The sequence below is a fragment of the Aethalodelphis obliquidens genome, unplaced genomic scaffold (assembly GCF_003676395.1).
Source record: "Aethalodelphis obliquidens isolate GAN/ISIS:26980383/991018 unplaced genomic scaffold, ASM367639v1 scaffold40, whole genome shotgun sequence".
Classification (NCBI taxonomy): domain Eukaryota; kingdom Metazoa; phylum Chordata; class Mammalia; order Artiodactyla; family Delphinidae; genus Aethalodelphis; species Aethalodelphis obliquidens.
In genome coordinates, this window is record NW_020837984.1 from 18090494 (window position 1) to 18109886 (window position 19393).

Genomic DNA, 19393 nt, shown 5'->3' on the forward strand with positions numbered 1-19393 from the left:
CATCCTGTTTTTAAGCATGTCCCTTTGAACTAAGCATGTTGTGCTTCAGGTGGTGACAGAGAATTTATCATCTTCCTTTCTGTAAGCTAGAATATTTCTATGGCCTAACATATGTTTTACCCCTACTGAACTCACCAAAACCATTAAACCTTTATTGCCACACCCTTCCTTATAAGTTTTTGTTTTGTTTGTTCTCATTTCTTAAACTGATAATACATGGTACAAAATTAAAAATATATAAAAGAGTGTTTGATAAAGTGTCTTCCCTCTCCCGTTCCCAGGCACCCATCTTTCCTTTCCAGAGCTACTCAGTGTTACTTGTTCTTGCAAATCTTTACAGAGATTTTTAAAACACTTTTTCGAAGTATAATTTACATACCATAAAGTACATCCATTTTAAGTATACAATTCAATTCTTTTTAGTAAATTTACAGAGCTGTGCAATCATCACCACAATCCAGTTTTAGAACACTTCTGTCACCCAGTAAAGTCCCTTATACCTGTTTGCAATCAATCCACATTCCCAGCCCCAGACAACCTCCAATCTGCCTTTTTCCTTTTCTGCACGTTTCATGTAAAAAGAATTATATAATATCTAGTCTTCTGCATCTAGCTTCTTAGCATGATGTTTTCAAGATTCATCCTTGTTATATAGTATGTATCAGTACCCCTTTTTATTACTGGTTAGTATTCCATTGTATGGCTCTACCACATTTTGTTTATCCAGTTGCCAGTTGTTGGACATTTGGATTGTTTGATTTTTTTTTTTCTGGATAATGTGAATCATGCTGCTATGAACATTTTTGTAAAAGTTTTTGTGTGGACATATGTTTTCATTTCTTTTGCATATATACGTAGGACTGGAATTGCTGGGTCATATGGTAAGTTTATGTTTAGCTTTTAAGAAAATGCCAAAGTGTTTTCCAAAGTATCTGTACCATTTTACATTCTCAGCAGCAGTTTGTGAAGTTTCCAGTTTCTCCACTTCCTTGTCAACACTTAGTACTGCCCATCTTTCTTATTATAGCCATCCTAGTGGGTGTGAAGTAGTATCTCATTGTGATTTTAATTTGTATTTCCCTAATGACTGATAATGTTGAACATCTTTTCATATGTTTATTGGCCACTGTTATATCTTCTTTGGTGAAATGTCTATTCAAAGCTGTTGTCCATTTTTAAATTACGTATGTGTAATGTCTCACAATTTATTTAAACCTTTAATTTCTCCCACCAATGTTATATAGTTTTTGGTGTGCAAGCCTTGCACTTATGTTGATAAATTTATTCCCTGATTTTCTTTGCTTAATTTTATTTTCAGATTGCACGTTGCTAGAATATAGAAATACAACTGATTTTTTTATCTTGTTGATCTTTTATTCTGCAATCTGGCTAAACTTATTATTAGTTCTAATACTTTGGGGATTCCTTAGTATTTTCTACTGATAGCATCATGTCATCTGCAAATAAAAAGTTTTACTTCTTCCTTTCCAATCTGGGTTCTGTTCTTTCACAGATATTTTATACATAAAAAGCAAGTAACTGCATATGTTTTCTTCCCTTTTCACAAAAATGGCAGCAAACTTTGTTTTTTGTACTTGACAGTCTATATTGAAAGTCCATTTTAGTGCATAAAGTGTTCTCTCTCTTTTTTTTAAAAAAACAGCTGCAGAAAAATTATAGTGGATTGCCAGTCAGATCTTCCTCACCACCCTTTCATACATATTGATTTAACATCATCATAGTCTCATAGTTTTATATTAGTAGCTTTTTACATTTTTTAATCTAAATCATTTGTTCTTTGTAACACTTCTATAATTTCAGAAATTTAGGTGTTCCCTTTTCTAGATGGGGAAACTGGCACAGAGATTATGGCTTGCTCAAGTAGAGACAGCTAGTAAAGGGAAGATCTGAGACTAGTTTAGGTCTTTGGACACCCGACTCAGAGCTTTTTCTACTGCCTCAGAGTTGCTGCTATTCCTTCTGCCTGATGTGTAGGGCCTGACAATTATCCCTTGTTTGATTTGGCCTATCATGCCTGTTATTATTTGGGATCCTGACAGCACTTTCGGCCCTCCCAGATGTGCATTATATGGGAAAGCTGGTTCCACCAACTTATCCTTCAACCCCTATAACTCCATCTTGCCCTCAAGTACATAATGAGAAATTTTGTTGTTTTATTCAAATCTAGTTGTGACCATGTCGACTAGGAAAAACAAGGCTAACCCGGCAGGGCTTATTCTGCCAGCCTTAATGAACCTTGGCTAAAATTTTCTCATCTTTTCTTTAACCTCTAAATGCTTGCAAATTATCAAATTTGTGATCCATGCTAGAATTTTACAGGTCATCATTATTAAACCCTGCAGTTTGCAATGCTTATCTTTTTGAAAATTAAAGTATTTCCTGTCCCCAGACATCTAACATAGCCAGCCCCGTCTCCTCCAGGATCTGTTGCAAATTCCCTGAAGACCCTGAAATATAGTTTATCTAGTTCAGGGAAGCAGATATTCTGTTTCCTTTCCTGACTTGGGCTTCAATTTACTCTACCAAATGTGTTTAAGTAGACAAGCATCTGACATTTATTCAAAAGATAGATGCCCAGAGCCCTCACCTAGAAACTCCAATTCATTGTTCTGGTTTAGGACCCTCCCTCAGGAGATTGTTCTGATGAACAAGTTTAAGAAATACTATTTTATATCATATTTGTTCGACTATATTTTGGTAATCTTTTTGTCATCCACTAACATTCCACCATCAACTCCCTTTATTGCTCTACTTGCTAAAAACAACCTTTTGGGCTAAATCTTTAAGTGCTTTTTACAATATTCCACTCACTCAGGACTTCTCATGGCGCCTCTCAGGTCTTTGGCATTTACCCTTTAAGTTTCTAAGTCAGATCTTACTGGAAAGCACTCTCTGCAGTTCATCACTCACTCTCTTTAGTTATCCCCTGCCTTCTTTATCTCTCATCAAAATTTTATGCTGGTGTCAACTCAGAATTTCACTCTGAAGGCACACCAGGCTAATCTTTCTCTTGCATCCTCTTCAGAGTTTTTTCAAGTCCTGGGAGCATAGCCAGTCTCTCCTGCCTTCTTAAAACAGCTCAGGCCTGTATCCAACTGCAGCAGCATCCCCCTCCCCATCCAGAAGTGTGTAGTAGCATGTTCACATCGACACAAGCTTCCTGGCAACCTCATCTCAACAGTTTGAACTGAATTAGAAAGGGCTTTTGGTGATAGTATTTTCTTATCCCTTGGGTAACTGTGCCATTGACTACAGGTAATGATGACAGGATCTCTTGTTTTTCCAGGTGACAGACCATATTTCTTCTGACTCTGTTTCGTCTTCTACCAGCAGTTTCTGGAGCTCGAGCTCTACCCTTTGCAACAAGCAAAATGTACATATGTTAAATAAGGGCATACAAGCAGGTAAATTAATTTAAACATTTCCATTGAAATACAGGTAGCACTTAAAACTATGGTAAGATACTCAACCTCACTCACAAAAAAGAAATGAAGATTAAAACTGTACTCAAATGCCATTTGTCACCTATCAGATTGACAAAAATCTAAGTTTGATAGTAAGTTTGTGGGCAAGCCTGCAAGGAAATAGGTACATTCTAGTAGGAATATAAATTGGGAGTACAACCCCTATTTGGCAGTTTCTATCAAAATTACTTTGACCCAGCACTTTTACTTTAGAAGTTTAGCCTATAAATATACACTGCATATGTGTAAAATGGCAAGTGTACAGAATTAACCACTGGAGTATTGTTTATTATAAGCAAAAAAGTAAAATCAACTTAGATGTCCACCAGTAGCCAAATTGTTAAATAAATTATTGTATATCCATATAATGAAGTCCTACATGGGATGAGGAAGCTCTTGCTACTAATATGTCAAGATCTCCAAGATATATAGTTAAAAAGAAAAAGCAAGGTACAAAATAGTGTATAGCATGCTACTACATGTATTCAAAAAATGAAGGAAGAGAATTGCTTGAATGTGTGCAAAAAATTCTCTGGAATCACAGGGTTAAAAACTTAATGAATGGAGAAGAAGAGTGGGAAGGAGGCTTTTCACTTTATGACTTCCTATATCTTTTGACTTTATAACACAGAAATAAACTTGCCCCTTGATTATTTTTCCCTTCGAGTCATGTCTTTACATCTGTTAACCTCTTCCTTACCTGGGTAACTGCCAGTAGGACTATAAGCACTTACTGTCCCTCTCACTTGGGACCAGAACTGAAATCCTTTTCCCATTGAATCCATATTAGTAATTCTTTCCCTCTAATATCTAAACTGACAAATGAAAACCCTCTCTCCCTCTCTCTCTCTGTCACAGACACACACACCCTCCATCTCTCTATCTCTACCCTCGTCTTCCCTCTCTTCTCTTTCCCTCATACGCCTTCACCCCACCCAAGAGGAAGCAGTAGCCTGCGATTTTGAAGGCTTAAATTTTTTTCATTTACTGAAGTGGAATAAAAAAATCCAACTCCAATGGTAATAGTGAAACTACCCTTCCTTATTCAGGTATCATAATAAGAAAAACATGTATATTACTTATCATAGTTAGGATACTTTCTGATGACAATAAGAGAAAATACAATTCTAACTTGTTCTAAAAAATAAGGAAATATAAAATCTCACATACCGAAATTACAATAAAACTTTGAAGAGGCTTGATGTAGTAAGTACAATAATATGATTCCAAAACAGTTTATATCGCCTTTCAACTCTGCTTGCATTGTCTTTTGCATTCATTCAGAGCACTATCTTCAACAAATATTTTTACATAACGATACTTGTTAAAAATATGTCTCAATGATTGTTTTGAATATTTTACCAGATTTATTTATTTATTTATTTATTTTGCCACACTGTGCGGCACGTGAGATCTTAGTTCCCCAACCAGGGATTGAACCTGTGCCCCCTGAAGTGGAAGTGTGGAGTCCTGACCACAGGACCGCCAGGAATTCCCTATTTTACCAGATTTAGATATGAAAATTATAGATCTTCTCAATTCCTTTTCTTTGCAGAATAGAAAATAAATGATTAGTTGTTTTTTTCAGTTTTCATTTACTGACTTGAATATACCTGCCAACCAAGTCCCAAGGCTCTTCCCAGAGATAGCTGTGATCTTTCCCCTTAGGTACGTTGGAGATTGTGAATGGTGTCAGAAAACACACTCGAGATGTTGGAATGACTTTCCCAACTCCAAGTTCTAGCGAGGCTAGAGTAGAAGAGGACAGTGATGTGACTTCTTGGTCAGAAGAAAAGATAGAAGAGAAAAGGCTCCTTACCAGTTATCCTGGGGACAGAAAGTTAAGGAAGAATAAGCAGAGCTGCTGGGAAGGTCAGTTTCTAATTCTGCTTTCTTAGTAGAAAAACTAGTGAATTTCAAGTCTTTTGCAAAGCTAAGATTCTTTGTTTCTAAATGATTTAATGTTGACCCTATCTTTTCCCCAGCACCACCTTGGCAAATTTTCAAAGTACAGTCATCCCTCCATATCTGCAGGGGATTGGTTCTGGATACAGAACCAATTTGTTCATGGATACCAGAATCCATGGATGCTCAAGTCCTTTATATAAGATGGCATAGTACTGCCCCCTGAATCCAAGGATCCCGTGTACATGGATACAGAGGGCTGACTGCATCCAACACTACAATTCCTGAGTCACACCTGCAGTTAAGCAGACTCCAGGGCCTCCTGGTGGCCGCTGACAGCTGAGTCCCTGAGAGCCTATATTATGCACGTCTCTGATGAAAAAAGTGAAAAATCTTCTTTTTTTCTTAAAAATAATTCCTATAGGAGTTTCATGGTTTGTTCCTGTGGAAAATGTGAAGTCTGGTCCTAAGAAGGAAAACCTGCCCAAGTTTCATGGCCCTGGTGTCTCCTGGTTTGCACCAGTAACCAACACCACACCTTGGAGGGAGCCACTACAGGAACAGAACTGGCAAGGACAGCACATGGACAGCCACAGTTCACTAGCAGGCCCAGGCAGAGATCCACTGAAGCCATTTGTGAGAGCAACCCTACAGGTACAATGACATTGAGTTAATTTTAGCCATATGTTTAAGGAGGAAGAAGGAGCAAGATACAAAAGAGTTAAACCTGTGACTTGGCTTTCTGAAGTACAGTCAACTGATCCTCATTTCTAGCACCTTCACAGTTCATCTGTTCTCACACTCATTAATCAAAGGCTGCCTTACTGTTAGCCGTTATAAATCGTGCATCACCCTCAGTATCTGGGGCAAGGCACTAGAAGGGAGGATGTTGTGTAGCTGCTCATTGGGTTTGTAGATACATACCAGCACGTGGAGTGCAGTAGAGGCCTGATGTTTGCGTCAGCCTTATATTTGTTCCTGCATTTACATAACTCCTGTTTCTGCTTAACACAGGGTTTTAAAGGCACTGGCTCTCTTCTTTATAAATACCTGGGGAGCTAAAGAAAATGTTTTTGTTTTGTTTTTAAATTTTATTTATTTATTTATTTTATTTTTGGCCTCATTGGTTCTTCATGCTGCGCGCAGGCTTCCTCTAGTTATGGCGAGTGGGGCTACTCTTCTTGCTGTACATAGGCTTCTCATTACGGTGGCTTCTCTTGTTGCGGAGCACAGGCTCTAGGCACGCGGGCTTCAGTAGTTGTGGCACAAGGGCTTAGTTGCTCCACGGTCTGTAGGATCTTCCCGGACCAGGGATCGAACCTGTGTCCCCTGCATTGGCAGGCGGATTCTTAACCATTGCACCACCAAGGAAGTCCAGAAAATGTTTTTTTTTAATGATGTATTTCTTTGAAGGGAAATTAAAAATAGCACAATGGGCCAAGCTTTATCCCATCAACACTGGGGAGAGTTGTAATTGCCACAGTCTTAGTTCTTGGCTTATTCCAAAGGCATTTCTTTGATCCCTCTGATTTTCCTACTGGAGCTTTCCCGCACAGGGAGTTGTTAGATAATTCTTCAACTCTAGATATTTTCTATAAGTTACAAACAGGCTTTCCAAACCTGTTAGGCAGGTACTGTTTTTTCTAGGCCCTTGGAGAAAAGCCTACATCATTAATGTGAGGTTGGGGGCTTTTTCTCCTCCTCAGGAATCACTGCAACTTCACAGACCTGACTTCATCTCCCGCTCTGGGGAACGGATAAAGCGCCTGAAGTTAGTAGTCCAGGAGAGGAAGCTGCAGAACATGTTACAGAGTGAACGGGAGGCACTGTTCAACACTGTGCGAGAATGGCAGGGCCACCGGGACGCCATGCACCTGCTCCCTAAGAGAGGTATAGTCTTCCTGTTCACTTTCCTATGACTTGGTAGAGAGGGCAAGGTCTGCTTCATGCAAGGCAGCACTGCTCAGTGCCAGGCTAGTTACAGATCAAAAAGTGACCTTTTGCTTGTTGAGACTCAAATCTCCTTAGGTAGCAGAACCTACCCAATTTAGCTCTCAGCATTTTCACAATCCAAATAAGCCCAGTTACTCTTGCCCTGTCACTACACTTTAAAAGTGAGAGTGTGCAGTGAGAATGGTGTTTGGGTTTGTTTTTGTTTGGGGGGTGCCACGTGGCTTGTGGAATCTTAGTTCCCTGACCAGGGATTGAACCCGGGCCCTCAGCAGTGAAAGCACAGAGTCCTAACCACTGTACCGCCAGGGAATTCCCAAGAATGGTGTTTTTAAAAACCAGCTCTGTCACCATGAGCAAGTTAATTCCAAAAGTATAATGTTTTGAGGGGCTTGGGGCTGATTCCAGTCTTGCCTTCCTCATAGGGTAGCAATAATAATAATAATAAATACTTATATAGCCCTTATGTTTTGCCCAGACATTGTTCTTGTTTAATGCTTACAGAGCCTCTCTGAGGTAATACTATGAATATCCCTGTTTCACAGATGAGAAAACTGGGCCAAAGAGAGATTAAGTACCTTGCCCAAGATTTACACACCTGTTAAACTGGGATTTGAACCCTGGTGAGCTGGCGCTAGAGTCTGTTCTCTTAACAATTATGCTAGATGTAAGATCTCAATAAAATAATATGTGACATCTGTGAAAACTATAAAGTACTACCTAATGCTTTCATCACAGCCTTACCTGTAAACTGGTCAGTGTTTCAATGCACACTGTCTAGTCTGTGCCACAGTGTTGTGTCTTCAGAAGCCTCAGGCTGCTATCATAGTCATCATAGTCTAACCCTGGCCTTGGCCTTGGCCATTACTCACCACCCAGCACTGCCAGCTCAGGGTAGGGGCGCAAAGTCCCAGCAGCTCCCTCTCACAGTTCTTGAGCAACACACCCTTCCTTATTAAGGCACAATACCCTGTTACTGATCCCCTAAGTGTCGGGGACCCCTCAATGGGTCCTCTGCCTAGAGTCACAGATGTCAATTGAATGAGACCAGGTTCGACATAGCAGAGCATAGACTTTATTCATTGATCAAGTAATGGAGAAAGGAGAACTCATGTTCTAAAGATACTTTCTCCCTGAAGGGAGCAGAGTAAAGGATTTTAAGGGTTAGGAGGCAGATAGGTCATTAGGGCTTGAGGAAAGGGGTGGAGATTTTCAGGGGCAGCCGGGGGCAGCCAGGACATGCACAGTCTTCCATGGTCCTTTGCACATGCCACAGATTGTGCCTAGCAGAGTACAAATGTCCCCTTTGAGCAGAGATCATAGCATGGTAACGAAGCAAAGGTAACTTTTGGACACTTCCAGGTTTCATCCGCGCACGCTTGTTCTTACGGTCCAGTCAGAACCGGTTTGGGGGAGTTCACCACTATATATCTCTCAAAGCATGTATCTTTCAAAGTACAGCTGCAAAACATCTCTGCCAAATGCCAGGTACTTTTGAAACGAACACAAAGATAAATCAGGGCAAGTGTCCTTCAGCTCTCAGGGGCTGGTATGGAAACAGAGATAAATCAAGTCACAGGTCCTTCAGTTTTTAGGGGCTGGTATGGGTGACACCACCACTGCTACTCAGCCATAAAAAAGAATGAAATTTTGCACTTGCAGCAGCATGGATTAACCTGGAGGGTATTATGCTTAGTGAGATAAATCAGACAGAGAAAGACAAATACTGTATTACATCACTTATATGTGGAATCTAAAAAATACAACAAACCAGTAAATATAACAAAAAGATATAGACCCACAGATATTGAGGACAAACTAGTGGTTACCAGTGGGGAAAGGGAAGCGGGGAGGGCCAAGATAGGGGTAGGGGATTCAGAGATAAAATAAATAAGCTACAAGGACATATTGTACAGCATAGGGAGTATAGCTAATATTTTACAATAACTATAAATGGAGTATAACCTTTAAAATTGTGAATCACTATGTTGTACACCTGAAACTTATGTAATATTGTAAATCAACTATACCTCAATTAAAAAAAAAAAAAGATACAATCCATTAAAAAAACCTCTTCTTTTGCTTAGGCTTCCTGGCTGCCCAAAAGAAAAGGCCTGTTGGAAAGAAGGAAATGATTCAGCGGTCTAAATGGTAAGGCCAAAAGAATAAGTAACTATAAAAGTATAAATCAGGCCACCAAATGGTCAGGAGCTATAGCTTGGCCCCAGAATAAAGGCATATGCTCTAGTTAAAACATTTTGAGAGCTAAAAAAGAAAAAAACAATACATTATGAGAAAATTAGTTATAAAAATAGTTTCTCACTTATGGCACTAAAAAAGAAATGAAAAATAGCAGATCATGGTATGGATGCCTCATATATAAAAAAGACAAAGAATCGCCACTAATTTGCTTGCCTTAATCAGGCTTGTGTTTGTTAGAAACAAATATAAATAAAAAATATTTTTAAATAAAAGTAAATATCTGGGGCCTTACATCTAGACGATCCTTTTACTAGGAATTGTATCCAGTACAATGGGAGATAGGGGAATAGTCTCCAAAACACAGTAAATTAGGCTTAAAAGAAAATCAAGTTTCAGAAGCATGTGTACACTGCCACCATTTGTAGTCTTTAATAAAAAAGTATTTGTGCTTACATAGATGCATATACTTGTATATGCATAGACTATCTCTGGAAGGATACCCAAAAAATTTGTAATAGTTGTTGCGTTTGGGACAAGGAACTGAGTGACTGGGGTACAGAGGTTGGAGAAAGACTAATTTTTTACCTTTTGAAATTTTGTGCCTTTGCATTTATTAGCAATTAATTAATTAGAGATATGCATATATTGCTCATGAGACTGCCATAGAATAACTAAGTTAATGGTTGGTTACCTCTTAGGGGGTCATTGGAGACTTCCTTTAATAAGAACAGTTTTATAGTTGGCATAGTGCTTGAAAACAATTTATCTTAGGTAAATTAAAACATTGCTCTGCTCTTGAAATCTTTTTACTCTCCATTTAGTAAACCATTTCCTTATAGGTATTTCAAAGGGATGCTTTAATCAAGTAGTTCTCAAAGTGTGGTCCATGGGCCTCTGGAAGTTGCTGAGACCCTTTCAGGGGATTTGTCAGGTCAAAACAAATTTCAAAATAATACTAGGATATTATGTGTCTTTTTAACTATTGACATTTATACAGATGATGCAAAAGTAATGAAGGGAGGACTAAAACTGCTGATGCCTTAGCACTATTTGGGACAGTGGACCAAACTGCTAGTCTAGTTGGCATTTTATTCTTCACAGCCACATGGCAGCAGTGTAATGGAAGTACACATAAAGCACTTCTGCTGCATACCAAGATACAACGATTGGTTCAAGGAAAAGCCTTGGTTTGTGTAGTGAGCTGAACTAGCTGCCTTTTTCATGGAACATAGCTTTTACTTGAAAGAATGACTGATAAACTAATTATTCCAAATTGGGTATATGACAGATATTTTCTTGAAAATGAGGAAGTGAATCTGTCACTTCTCTGGGAAAACAGCTGACAGTATTTATTGCCAAAGAGAAAATCTGAACTTTCAAGTAAAGAATAGAATTCTAGAAAACTTATGTCTACCACTATGAGATTGACTATCTCCCAGTACTTAGACTTTTCTGATGATATCAGCAGTGACATAAATAATTGTAATATTTTTCATATTATATAAGTAAATATGTCAACATTTAAACTACCACTTGTCAAGATTTGGTATAGTATCAAGAAAATCAGGGAATTCCCTGGTGGTCCAGTGGTTAAGATTTGGCCCTTTCACTGCTGAGGGCACAGTTTCAGTCCCTGGTCGGGAAACTAAGATCCTACATCCCGAAAGCTGAGCAGCCAAAAAAAAAAAGAAAATCGGCAATTATCTGAAAAGAATATTAAAATACTCTTTTCTTTTCCAACTACATATGTGTGTAAACTGGATTTTTTTAAATGTACACTTTAACCAGAACAACATATAACAGCAAACTTAATACAGAAGCAAATATAAGAATTCAGCCGTCTTCTATTAAACCAGACATTAAAGAGATTTGCAAAATATGTATAACATGCCACTCTTCTTATTTCTGTTTTGGAAAGTATATTTATTTTATATGTTAACATGTAACAGGCTTATTTTTTTTAATAAATTAAGAAACAAGTTTTTTATTGAAGTATAGTTGACTTACAATATTATATTAGTTTCAGGCATAAAACATAGTGATTCAATATTTTTATAGGTTATACTCCATTTAAAATTATTACAAAATAATGGCTATGTTTCCCCGTGCTATACAATGTATCCTTGTTGCTTGTTTATTTTATACATAGTTTGTATCTCCTACTCCTATACCCCTATTTTGCCCCTCCCTCCTTCCTTCTCCTCACTAGAAACCAGGGGTTCGTTCTCTGTATCTGTGAGTCTGTTTCTGTTTTGTTATATACATTCATTTGTTTTATTTTCTGGACTCCACACGTCAGTGATGTAATACAGTATTTGTCTTTCTCTGTCTGACTTGTTTCACTAAGCATAATACCTTCTAGGTCCATCCATGTTGTTGCAAATGGCAGAATTTCATTCTTTTTATGGCTGAGTAGTATTCCACTGTATATACGTACCACACCTTCTTTATCCATTCATCTGTTGATGGACACTTAGGTTGTGAAATAAGTATTTTTTAAATTCTTTTTAAATGTTTTAATTTCTAATACAGTAAGTATCAATAGATAAAATCCACTTTCACCAAAATTGCCCTCAATTTTTAGGAGTATAAAGGTGTCGAAAGTCCAAAAACTTTGAGAATTATTGCTTCATTCTGAATGTCACAAAATTTAATTAATGGAAATTACATAGTGTTCGTTGTGTGGCAGCTAATAACACTCTCACCTCAGCAAGAGGAGTCCTTGCTATATGGGACTATGAAGCTTGCCTGCAAGAAGGTAGGGCATCTTCTGAAAGGTATCTGTGCTTTAAAATATAAGTATAGTTGTAGGGGTGGATTAAGTACCCATCTTCTAGGAAGAGACAGGTTTTAAACTGACACATTTTCATTAGAGTACTTCTGTTCCATTTTATTTCTGATATGGCCCCCTTTCAAAGAAGCCATCTACTTCCATGTGAGAATCATAGAGTTGAATGGGATCTTAAAGGTCATCTAGTCTACCTTTAACTTTTAGGAAACTGTAACCCAGAGAGAGGTTGCCAGCAAGTCAGGGCCAGAGCTGGGGTTAGAGTCCGGCAGCAGGCTCCCCACCTAGCACTCCTTCAGGTGTATCATGTGGTGGACTTGGAGCTCTGGAGCTCTGTGTTACTCATCATCTTTTCCCATCACCTACCTCTACCAAAGATGTTTAAACGTTTCTGATAAGAAAAGATTTGGAGAAGAGAGAACCTGACTCTCTTAACTTGAAGCATTTCTTCCAATGTGTCCTTTAAGAGAAGTGTTTTCACTAACTTATTAATGCATATATTTGGGTATGCTCCAGGCACTGGACTAGGTACTACAAATGAAAGATAGTTGACTCCAGACCATGAGCAGACAGACAGTTCCAATAGTATGTAGTAATTGCTTTCAAGGATCCATTTACAAAATGCAATTTCTGGCTACTCTGATTAGCCCGACTCCCAGCTTTCCAGCCCTAGAATACAACCTTTACTGGCCCAAGCAGATTTTCTCTTCACATCACATGTTCTCCTTGGGATAACTCGTCTTTTTCCAATGGCCTTTGTTATCCCTTCTGTAACCGTGACTTTTTTTCCAGCTTTACTGTGATATAATTGACATTTAACATTGTATAAGTTTAAGCTATGTAATGTGATGATTTGACATACATGTGTATTGCAAAATGTTTACCACAATAAAGTTAGTTAACACATCCTTCACCTCACATAATTACCATTTTATTTTTCTTGTTGTTGTTATAGTGAGAACATTAAAGCTCTACTGTCATAGCAACTTTCAAGTATACAGTGCAGTGTTGTTAACTGCAGTCACTGTGCTGCATATTTGCTCCCCAGAACTTATTCATCATAAAACTGGAAGTTTATACTCTTTGACCAGCATCTCTCCATTCCCCCATCCCTCAGCTCCTGGCAACCACCATTCTGTTCTCTGTTTCTGTGAGTTTGATGTTTTTAGATTCCACATATTAGTGAGATCATACAGTTTTGTCTTTCTCTGTCTGACGTATTTCATTTAGCACATTGCCTTCACGGTCCATACATGTTGTTGCAAATGGCAGGATTTTTTTCCTTTTTTATGGCTATTCCATTATATGTATATATATATCACATTTTCCATTATATGTATGTTCCATTATATGTAGATATATATATCACATTTTCTTTATCCATTCATCCGTCGATGGACACGTACGTTTCCATGCCTTCACTATTGTAAATAGTGCTGCAATGGACATGGGGGTGCACATATCTTTTTGAGATCATGATTTCATCTCCTTCAGATATGTACCCACAAGTGGGATTGCTGGATCATACGGCAGTTCTATTTTTAATGTTTTGAGGAACCTCCACACTGTTTTCTATAGTGGCTGCACCAGTTTACATTCCCACCAACGGAGCACATTCTCACCTCCTCACCAGCATTTGTTATCTCTTATTTTTTTGATAATAGCCATTCTAACAGATGTGATATACTATCTCATTGTGGTTTTCATCAACAGTGACTTTTAAAAATATATGTTTGTTCTTCTTTGGTCTCTTTCCTGACCTCCACTTTTGTGTTTTCATTTAGTGATTATCCTCACTGTGTCCAAAGTGGAACTGCCCATTTTCCTCTCCCACACTTACTTGGGCCACCCACTCACCCACTAGAAAAGCTGGGGAGCTATTGCCTCCAGCTCCGTGACCCCGCACTGTTCGTGCAGCCAGCTAGTGCGTCCTGGAGACTCGCCTTCATGATTGCCCTGGAACCCATTCTCCTCACTACCTTGATGCGGGCTTAGCCTCCTCTCTTGGAGGACTGCTCTTCTCCCCCTTCTGCTCTTTATCTTCTCTAATCTCTTTTCCACAGAGCCACTGCATCATTATCAATGATTTTCTTTTCAGATTATAGAAAACTTTGGAAAATATAGAAAAAATTAGAAAGAAGAAAATAAATGTCACTCATAATTCTTCCATCTAAACATAACTAACACTAGTCCTGTTTCTATGGGGATTTTGCAGAGACCTGTGTTAACACACTTCTTTCTCCCCAGATTGTTTATCATACTATATTTACAGGTTTGTAGCCTGCTTTATTTTGCTTAACATTGTATTGTGAACGTTTTCCCATAGCATAAAAACTATTTGAAACATTTTATGCTTTGTAATAATTTTATTATAGCCCATAATTTGTTTAACTATTCTTTTGTTGGAGATTTACATTATTTCCAGTTAGAGTGTATTTATCAAATGAATGTTTGATCATGTTCCTCCCTACTTAAAATCAGTGGCATCCAGTCCCTGATAGGACAGAGCCCAAGGTTTTCACACGGCTACGAGACCTTCACCCCATCTGCTTCCCTCCTGTTCCCCTACACTCTCTCCGTGAAGCCTTGACTCCATTCTTACCAACACTCCCTTCTCCCCACCTCCCCTTTCTGCTCCTAACTATTCTTCAAGACCTACCTCAAGCTTAGTCTCCTCTCTGGTCTTCCTTGACCTCCTTCAATCAGAATAAGTTTTGTTTCTTTTCCTATGTAGCATTTTGTAGATATGACGATTATTGTATTTTCTTTTGCATTATTTTTCATGCTTAAAAATATGGTAGTAATACAAAATCATTATCTTATATTGAAACCATACATTTTTCCATATAGAGTGAAAAGAAGTTCATCTCCACCCCTTATTCCACTTCTTTCCCATAAGTAACCACTATTAGCAGGATTTTATTATATTTTTATCTGTGTCCCTTTTCAGATCATGAGCACTCCAGGCCAGGGTTCTTTGTGTCCAAGTGTCTAACAGGAAGCTGGACACACAACAGGCCCACAGCCTGTCTGAGGGACTGAGTGCCTGGAGAGCAGTAGAGCTTAGGGAGATGTGGGGAGGAGTGATCGTGTGCCTCTGTGGTCAGGTGGCCTCACTGCTTTCTGTCTTTCCATCGGTGCCATTTCTAAGGATTTATGAACAGCTTCCAGAAGTACAGAAAAAGAGAGAAGAGGAAAAGAGGAGATTGGAATATAAGTCGTATCGGCTGCGAGCCCAGCTATATAAAAAGGTCAGTCAGTCCTAGAGCAGGATTGATGAGGTTTATCAGGGGAAAGAGAAATTGAGAAAAACACATCTGACCTGCTTGAATTAACCACATTTGGAGAGTGAACTTAAGCTCATAACGCATTACACCACTACTAAAATTTAGAAGATAAAAGCACCTGTAACTAGACTTCAAATCTGAAAATCTAGAAAGGCAAATCTAAAAAAGGCATCTTCCAGGGACTTTCATGATGGTCCAGTGGTTAAGACTCAGTGCTTCCACTGCAGGGGGCACAGGTTTGATCCCTGGCCAGAGAACTAAGATCCCACATGCCTCACGGCACGGCCAAAAAAAATTGTTTTAATGTTTTAAAATTGTTTAATAAATAAATAAATAAGGCACCTTCCAGGCATACATTTGGAATGAAACCAAATTTCATACTTGGCTGTCAGTTTAGATGCCATGCTGGAAATGCCCACATCTGATGAGTTTTCATCCAGAGTCCCAAATGATAGTTTTATGCCCCTTATGGGTGAATCATACACCACTAGAACTTTTTAAATAAATTGGAAAATGTCCAAGTGTAGCATACAAGTTGGCAGTTTGGGTACTCAGAGCCTTGAAGCCACTACCATTTCCTGCCCACAGCCCCAGTAGAATCAGTGGTACTGCAAGTTTTAGAACCTCACAGGCCAGGGGACTTCATACCAATTAATTCCTTGAGAAAGCAGATGGGCTACTATGCCTGAAGGTCCAGATCCTTCAGTGTTCTCATTTCTTTCCCAGCCCCCTCACTTCACCCCCAGAGGACTCTGAAAGTCAGAAACCAAGAGATGAGTTCATATCAGACCGATGTGGGATTGGAGGGCTGCTTCTGGAGCACATACTGCAGCTCAGGCTGGGCTCCCTCAAGTGGGGACGCCCCAGGCACTACATGGCCTGTCTGGTGTGTCAGCATCACGAGGCCAGGCCTCTTATTGTGCTTGTGTGTTTGTGAACTGATAGGTGGATTAGTCTATTAGGATTATATTAATATTATATTTCTGTATAGACTATAATAGACTACAGATCATCTTCCCTAAACACTTCAGGAAGTATTTTTTGTATAATTACCATCGTTTCTTTAGCTGGGGAAGATAAACAAGATTTGGGGAGAACAACACTGGTCTCTTCAGCAACATGTCTGGGGTAAAGAGTGGCTGTCTGCCTCTAGTGGCAAGAGTATCTAACTTCTTTCCTGCCTTTCTTTTCTTCCACAGAAATTGACCAATCAACTCTTGGGGAGAAAAGTTCCTTGGAACTGACATAAGAATATTTTCCTCAGAGCCTTGGAATTATATTTTATCAGCCTGAAGGAGCACAATCCTTACTTTTATGAGTCTGGTTTAATAAAACTTATCTTGTTGTCCATGTGTAGTTTAGAAGTAGTAACCTTCTGAAGAGTCTTGGGTAGAATGATGACTAAGATTATTAATGGTTCAGGAGCAATACTTTCTCCACAGTGGCCTTGCCCACAGGGACGTTTGTTACAATGGTATTATCTTAATTCTAGGCAAGAGTAAGTCCCTTTTTGTATGTTTTTATAGAAAATAACTTCTGATTGACTCATAGTAAAGCAAGCAGCAGAGGGTTATTTCCCATCTGTAGAGGTGCAGGGAGCTATGCAGTGTCTCCCTGAGGTGTGTGGGGAACTTCAATCTAAAAGCACCAGTCAAGGAAAAGAAATGCAGCATAACATGGTGCGAGCCCTTTGTTGACTTGGTGTCAGGCAGTGTCTGGTTAGGGTAGCCATCAGGTGGGCCCAGAGACTCTCAGCAGACACAGGTGCCTTGGGTCCAGAGCTACCTCCTAGCCTCATTCCAGCTTCCTTCGGGGCCGTTAGCCTTTAGTAGACAAAACTCAAGAGGCAACAGAAGCTTGATTTAAATCATGACCTGGCCCTGGCCAGTGGGTTGTGGGGTTGTGCCACTTCTAGGCCTAGTCCATGTCAAATCCCACACTCTGTCCCTGGCTGCCTTCTTGCCCTTCAGCAGAGACCTTGGGGCCATAGCAGACTGATGGCATCATTGGCCCTGATCCTTCTCACGTGGATTCTTCTCACACTCCTTCTCCTCACCCTTTCCACATGACTTCGCATTTCCTCTCACTGAAGAGGCAGGGCATGACACCTGGAGATCTAAGGGGCGGCCCAGCTGAGCTCAGCCTAAGCTGCTGACCCACAGACTCATGAGCTAAAAAAATGTTTATCATTATTTTGTGGTGGTTTTTTATGCAGCATTCTCGTGGCACTAGATAAATGAAACAGTAGCAACCCCAAAAACTGAATGGAGCAGAGCCACCCCACCACCAAGGCCATCGGGTTCCAATGTGAGCAAGCAGTAAGCTTTTACTGTGTCGTCGCAGTGAGACTTCAGGGTTTGCTTATTACTGCAGCAGAGCCGATCCCTCCTAACTAATCCACAACGACACAGATCATAGGCCCCCTCCTTGCTCCAGTGCCTGAGAGACCTGAGCAGAGGGGAGACGGTAGATAAATTGAATTGCAGAGACAGCAACTAGCCTATAGCTTGTGGAGAAGAAAAACTAGCCCATCTTCCAGAAGCCGAGGCGCTGGTAAAGGGCCAGGGCAGAGTACTGCAGTGTGCTGGTGCTGAGGACCACTTTGCTGTAGCCCTGGTGCCACGCAGACTCGGACAGTCCTGACCAGGGCTTTTACTTATCCCCTGACCACGGTGCTCCAGGGCCACACGTAGGTGAAGCAGCTGCAACTGCTCATTCCACAGGGTGGCCTTCTTAACAGGTAGTGCTCCCACCATGCCCACCACCTGCCCCTCAGACTCAACCACCCAGAAGCAGGAGCCACTCTCACTGAAGTAGGATTTGGTGATGTCAGACATGTCTGTGCAAAGACATGACCTCAAACTGGATCCAGTGGTATTTGGCAGGAAACCTCAGGGCAGCAAGGAGGGCAAGGCTGGCCACGAAGGTCAGGACCCAGGAGCCAGAGACCAGGAATAGGGCAAGGGGCCCCCGCAAGCAAGAGCACAAGGGTTCGGGGCAGCTTTAGGATGTGGTGGAAGGTTGTGGGAAGGTGCTCGGTCATCATCTTGGAGAACAAGCCCACGACCCATTTGCGATAATTTTCCTGGTATTTGTGGATTTGATAAGGAGCCATGGAAGACTTCTGTGTCTGGATCTCAAAGTTCAAGAGAGAGGTAGGAGTCCCTGTATGACTTCCTGGCAGCCCTGGGGGAGAGAGAAGAAGCCATGTGAGTGGCTTATCCTCCCACCTCCCAGAACCGGGGATGACCCTGCTCAAGGATGTGTCCTTCTCCTTCTACCCAAGAGGAAATAGGCCACAATCACTGGGAGAAGGTGTAGCGTCAGCAGAAAGGTCTGCATTTGGTCCTGTCTCCATGCATGACCTTGGGCATGTTACATAATCTTCTCCAAGAACCTGCCTTCTGAAGTTGTTTAGAGGACTTAATAACATATACAAATCTCTGGTTATGAAGTACCCTCCCCTCTCCCTCGTTCCCCTTTCCCTGGCTCTCAGCTTCTCCATACATTGGGGTGGCACCATGCAGCAGCCAAGCGTGTATCCCTCTCCCAGGGACCGTACACTGCAGTAGTCCTGTGTTTCCACGTACAAGTTTCAACAAAGGCTTCTTCCCACTTGTTTGCAAATTTTCAGGCTGTTGAGGTGGCATAAGAGCCAAACACCAAAAATAGACCAGCCTTGAGAGCCAGAGGAGGGTCCAGAGCTCCAGGCCACACCTAAGAACACTGTCCTTCCACCCATGGCCTCTCACCTGCTACCACAAGAGCCTTGAGTG

At 40.3% G+C, this 19393-nt stretch overlaps 2 protein-coding genes across 13 annotated transcripts in view; one reads left to right on the forward strand and one right to left on the reverse strand.

Moving 5' to 3' along the window:
• ALMS1 (ALMS1 centrosome and basal body associated protein) overlaps positions 1-16973 on the forward strand; it is a 230018-nt gene extending 213045 nt beyond the window's left edge. For 6 of the 12 annotated variants that reach the window (XM_027132047.1, XM_027132037.1, XM_027132038.1 and 3 more), the window contains 7 exons: positions 3308-3425; positions 5154-5357; positions 5815-6044; positions 7097-7280; positions 9428-9491; positions 15482-15581; positions 16817-16967. In XM_027132047.1, coding sequence (XP_026987848.1) covers positions 3308-3425; positions 5154-5357; positions 5815-6044; positions 7097-7280; positions 9428-9491; positions 15482-15581; positions 16817-16861 — 945 coding nt within the window. In that variant the 3' untranslated portion in view covers positions 16862-16967. Of the gene's footprint in view, positions 1-3307; positions 3426-5153; positions 5358-5814; positions 6045-7096; positions 7281-9427; positions 9492-15481; positions 15582-16816 lie in introns of those variants that run through there. The other 6 variants (XM_027132039.1, XM_027132041.1, XR_003438292.1 and 3 more) reach the window with 6 other exon arrangements.
• Positions 16974-17826: 853 nt separating this feature from the next.
• NAT8 (N-acetyltransferase 8 (putative)) lies at positions 17827-19057 on the reverse strand. The gene is given in 5 exon segments (XM_027132048.1): positions 17827-18249; positions 18251-18270; positions 18272-18461; positions 18463-18581; positions 18583-19057. Coding segments are annotated over 5 exon segments (699 nt in total). The 5' UTR covers positions 18733-19057; the 3' UTR covers positions 17827-18029.
• Between the last annotated feature and the right edge of the window lie 336 nt (positions 19058-19393).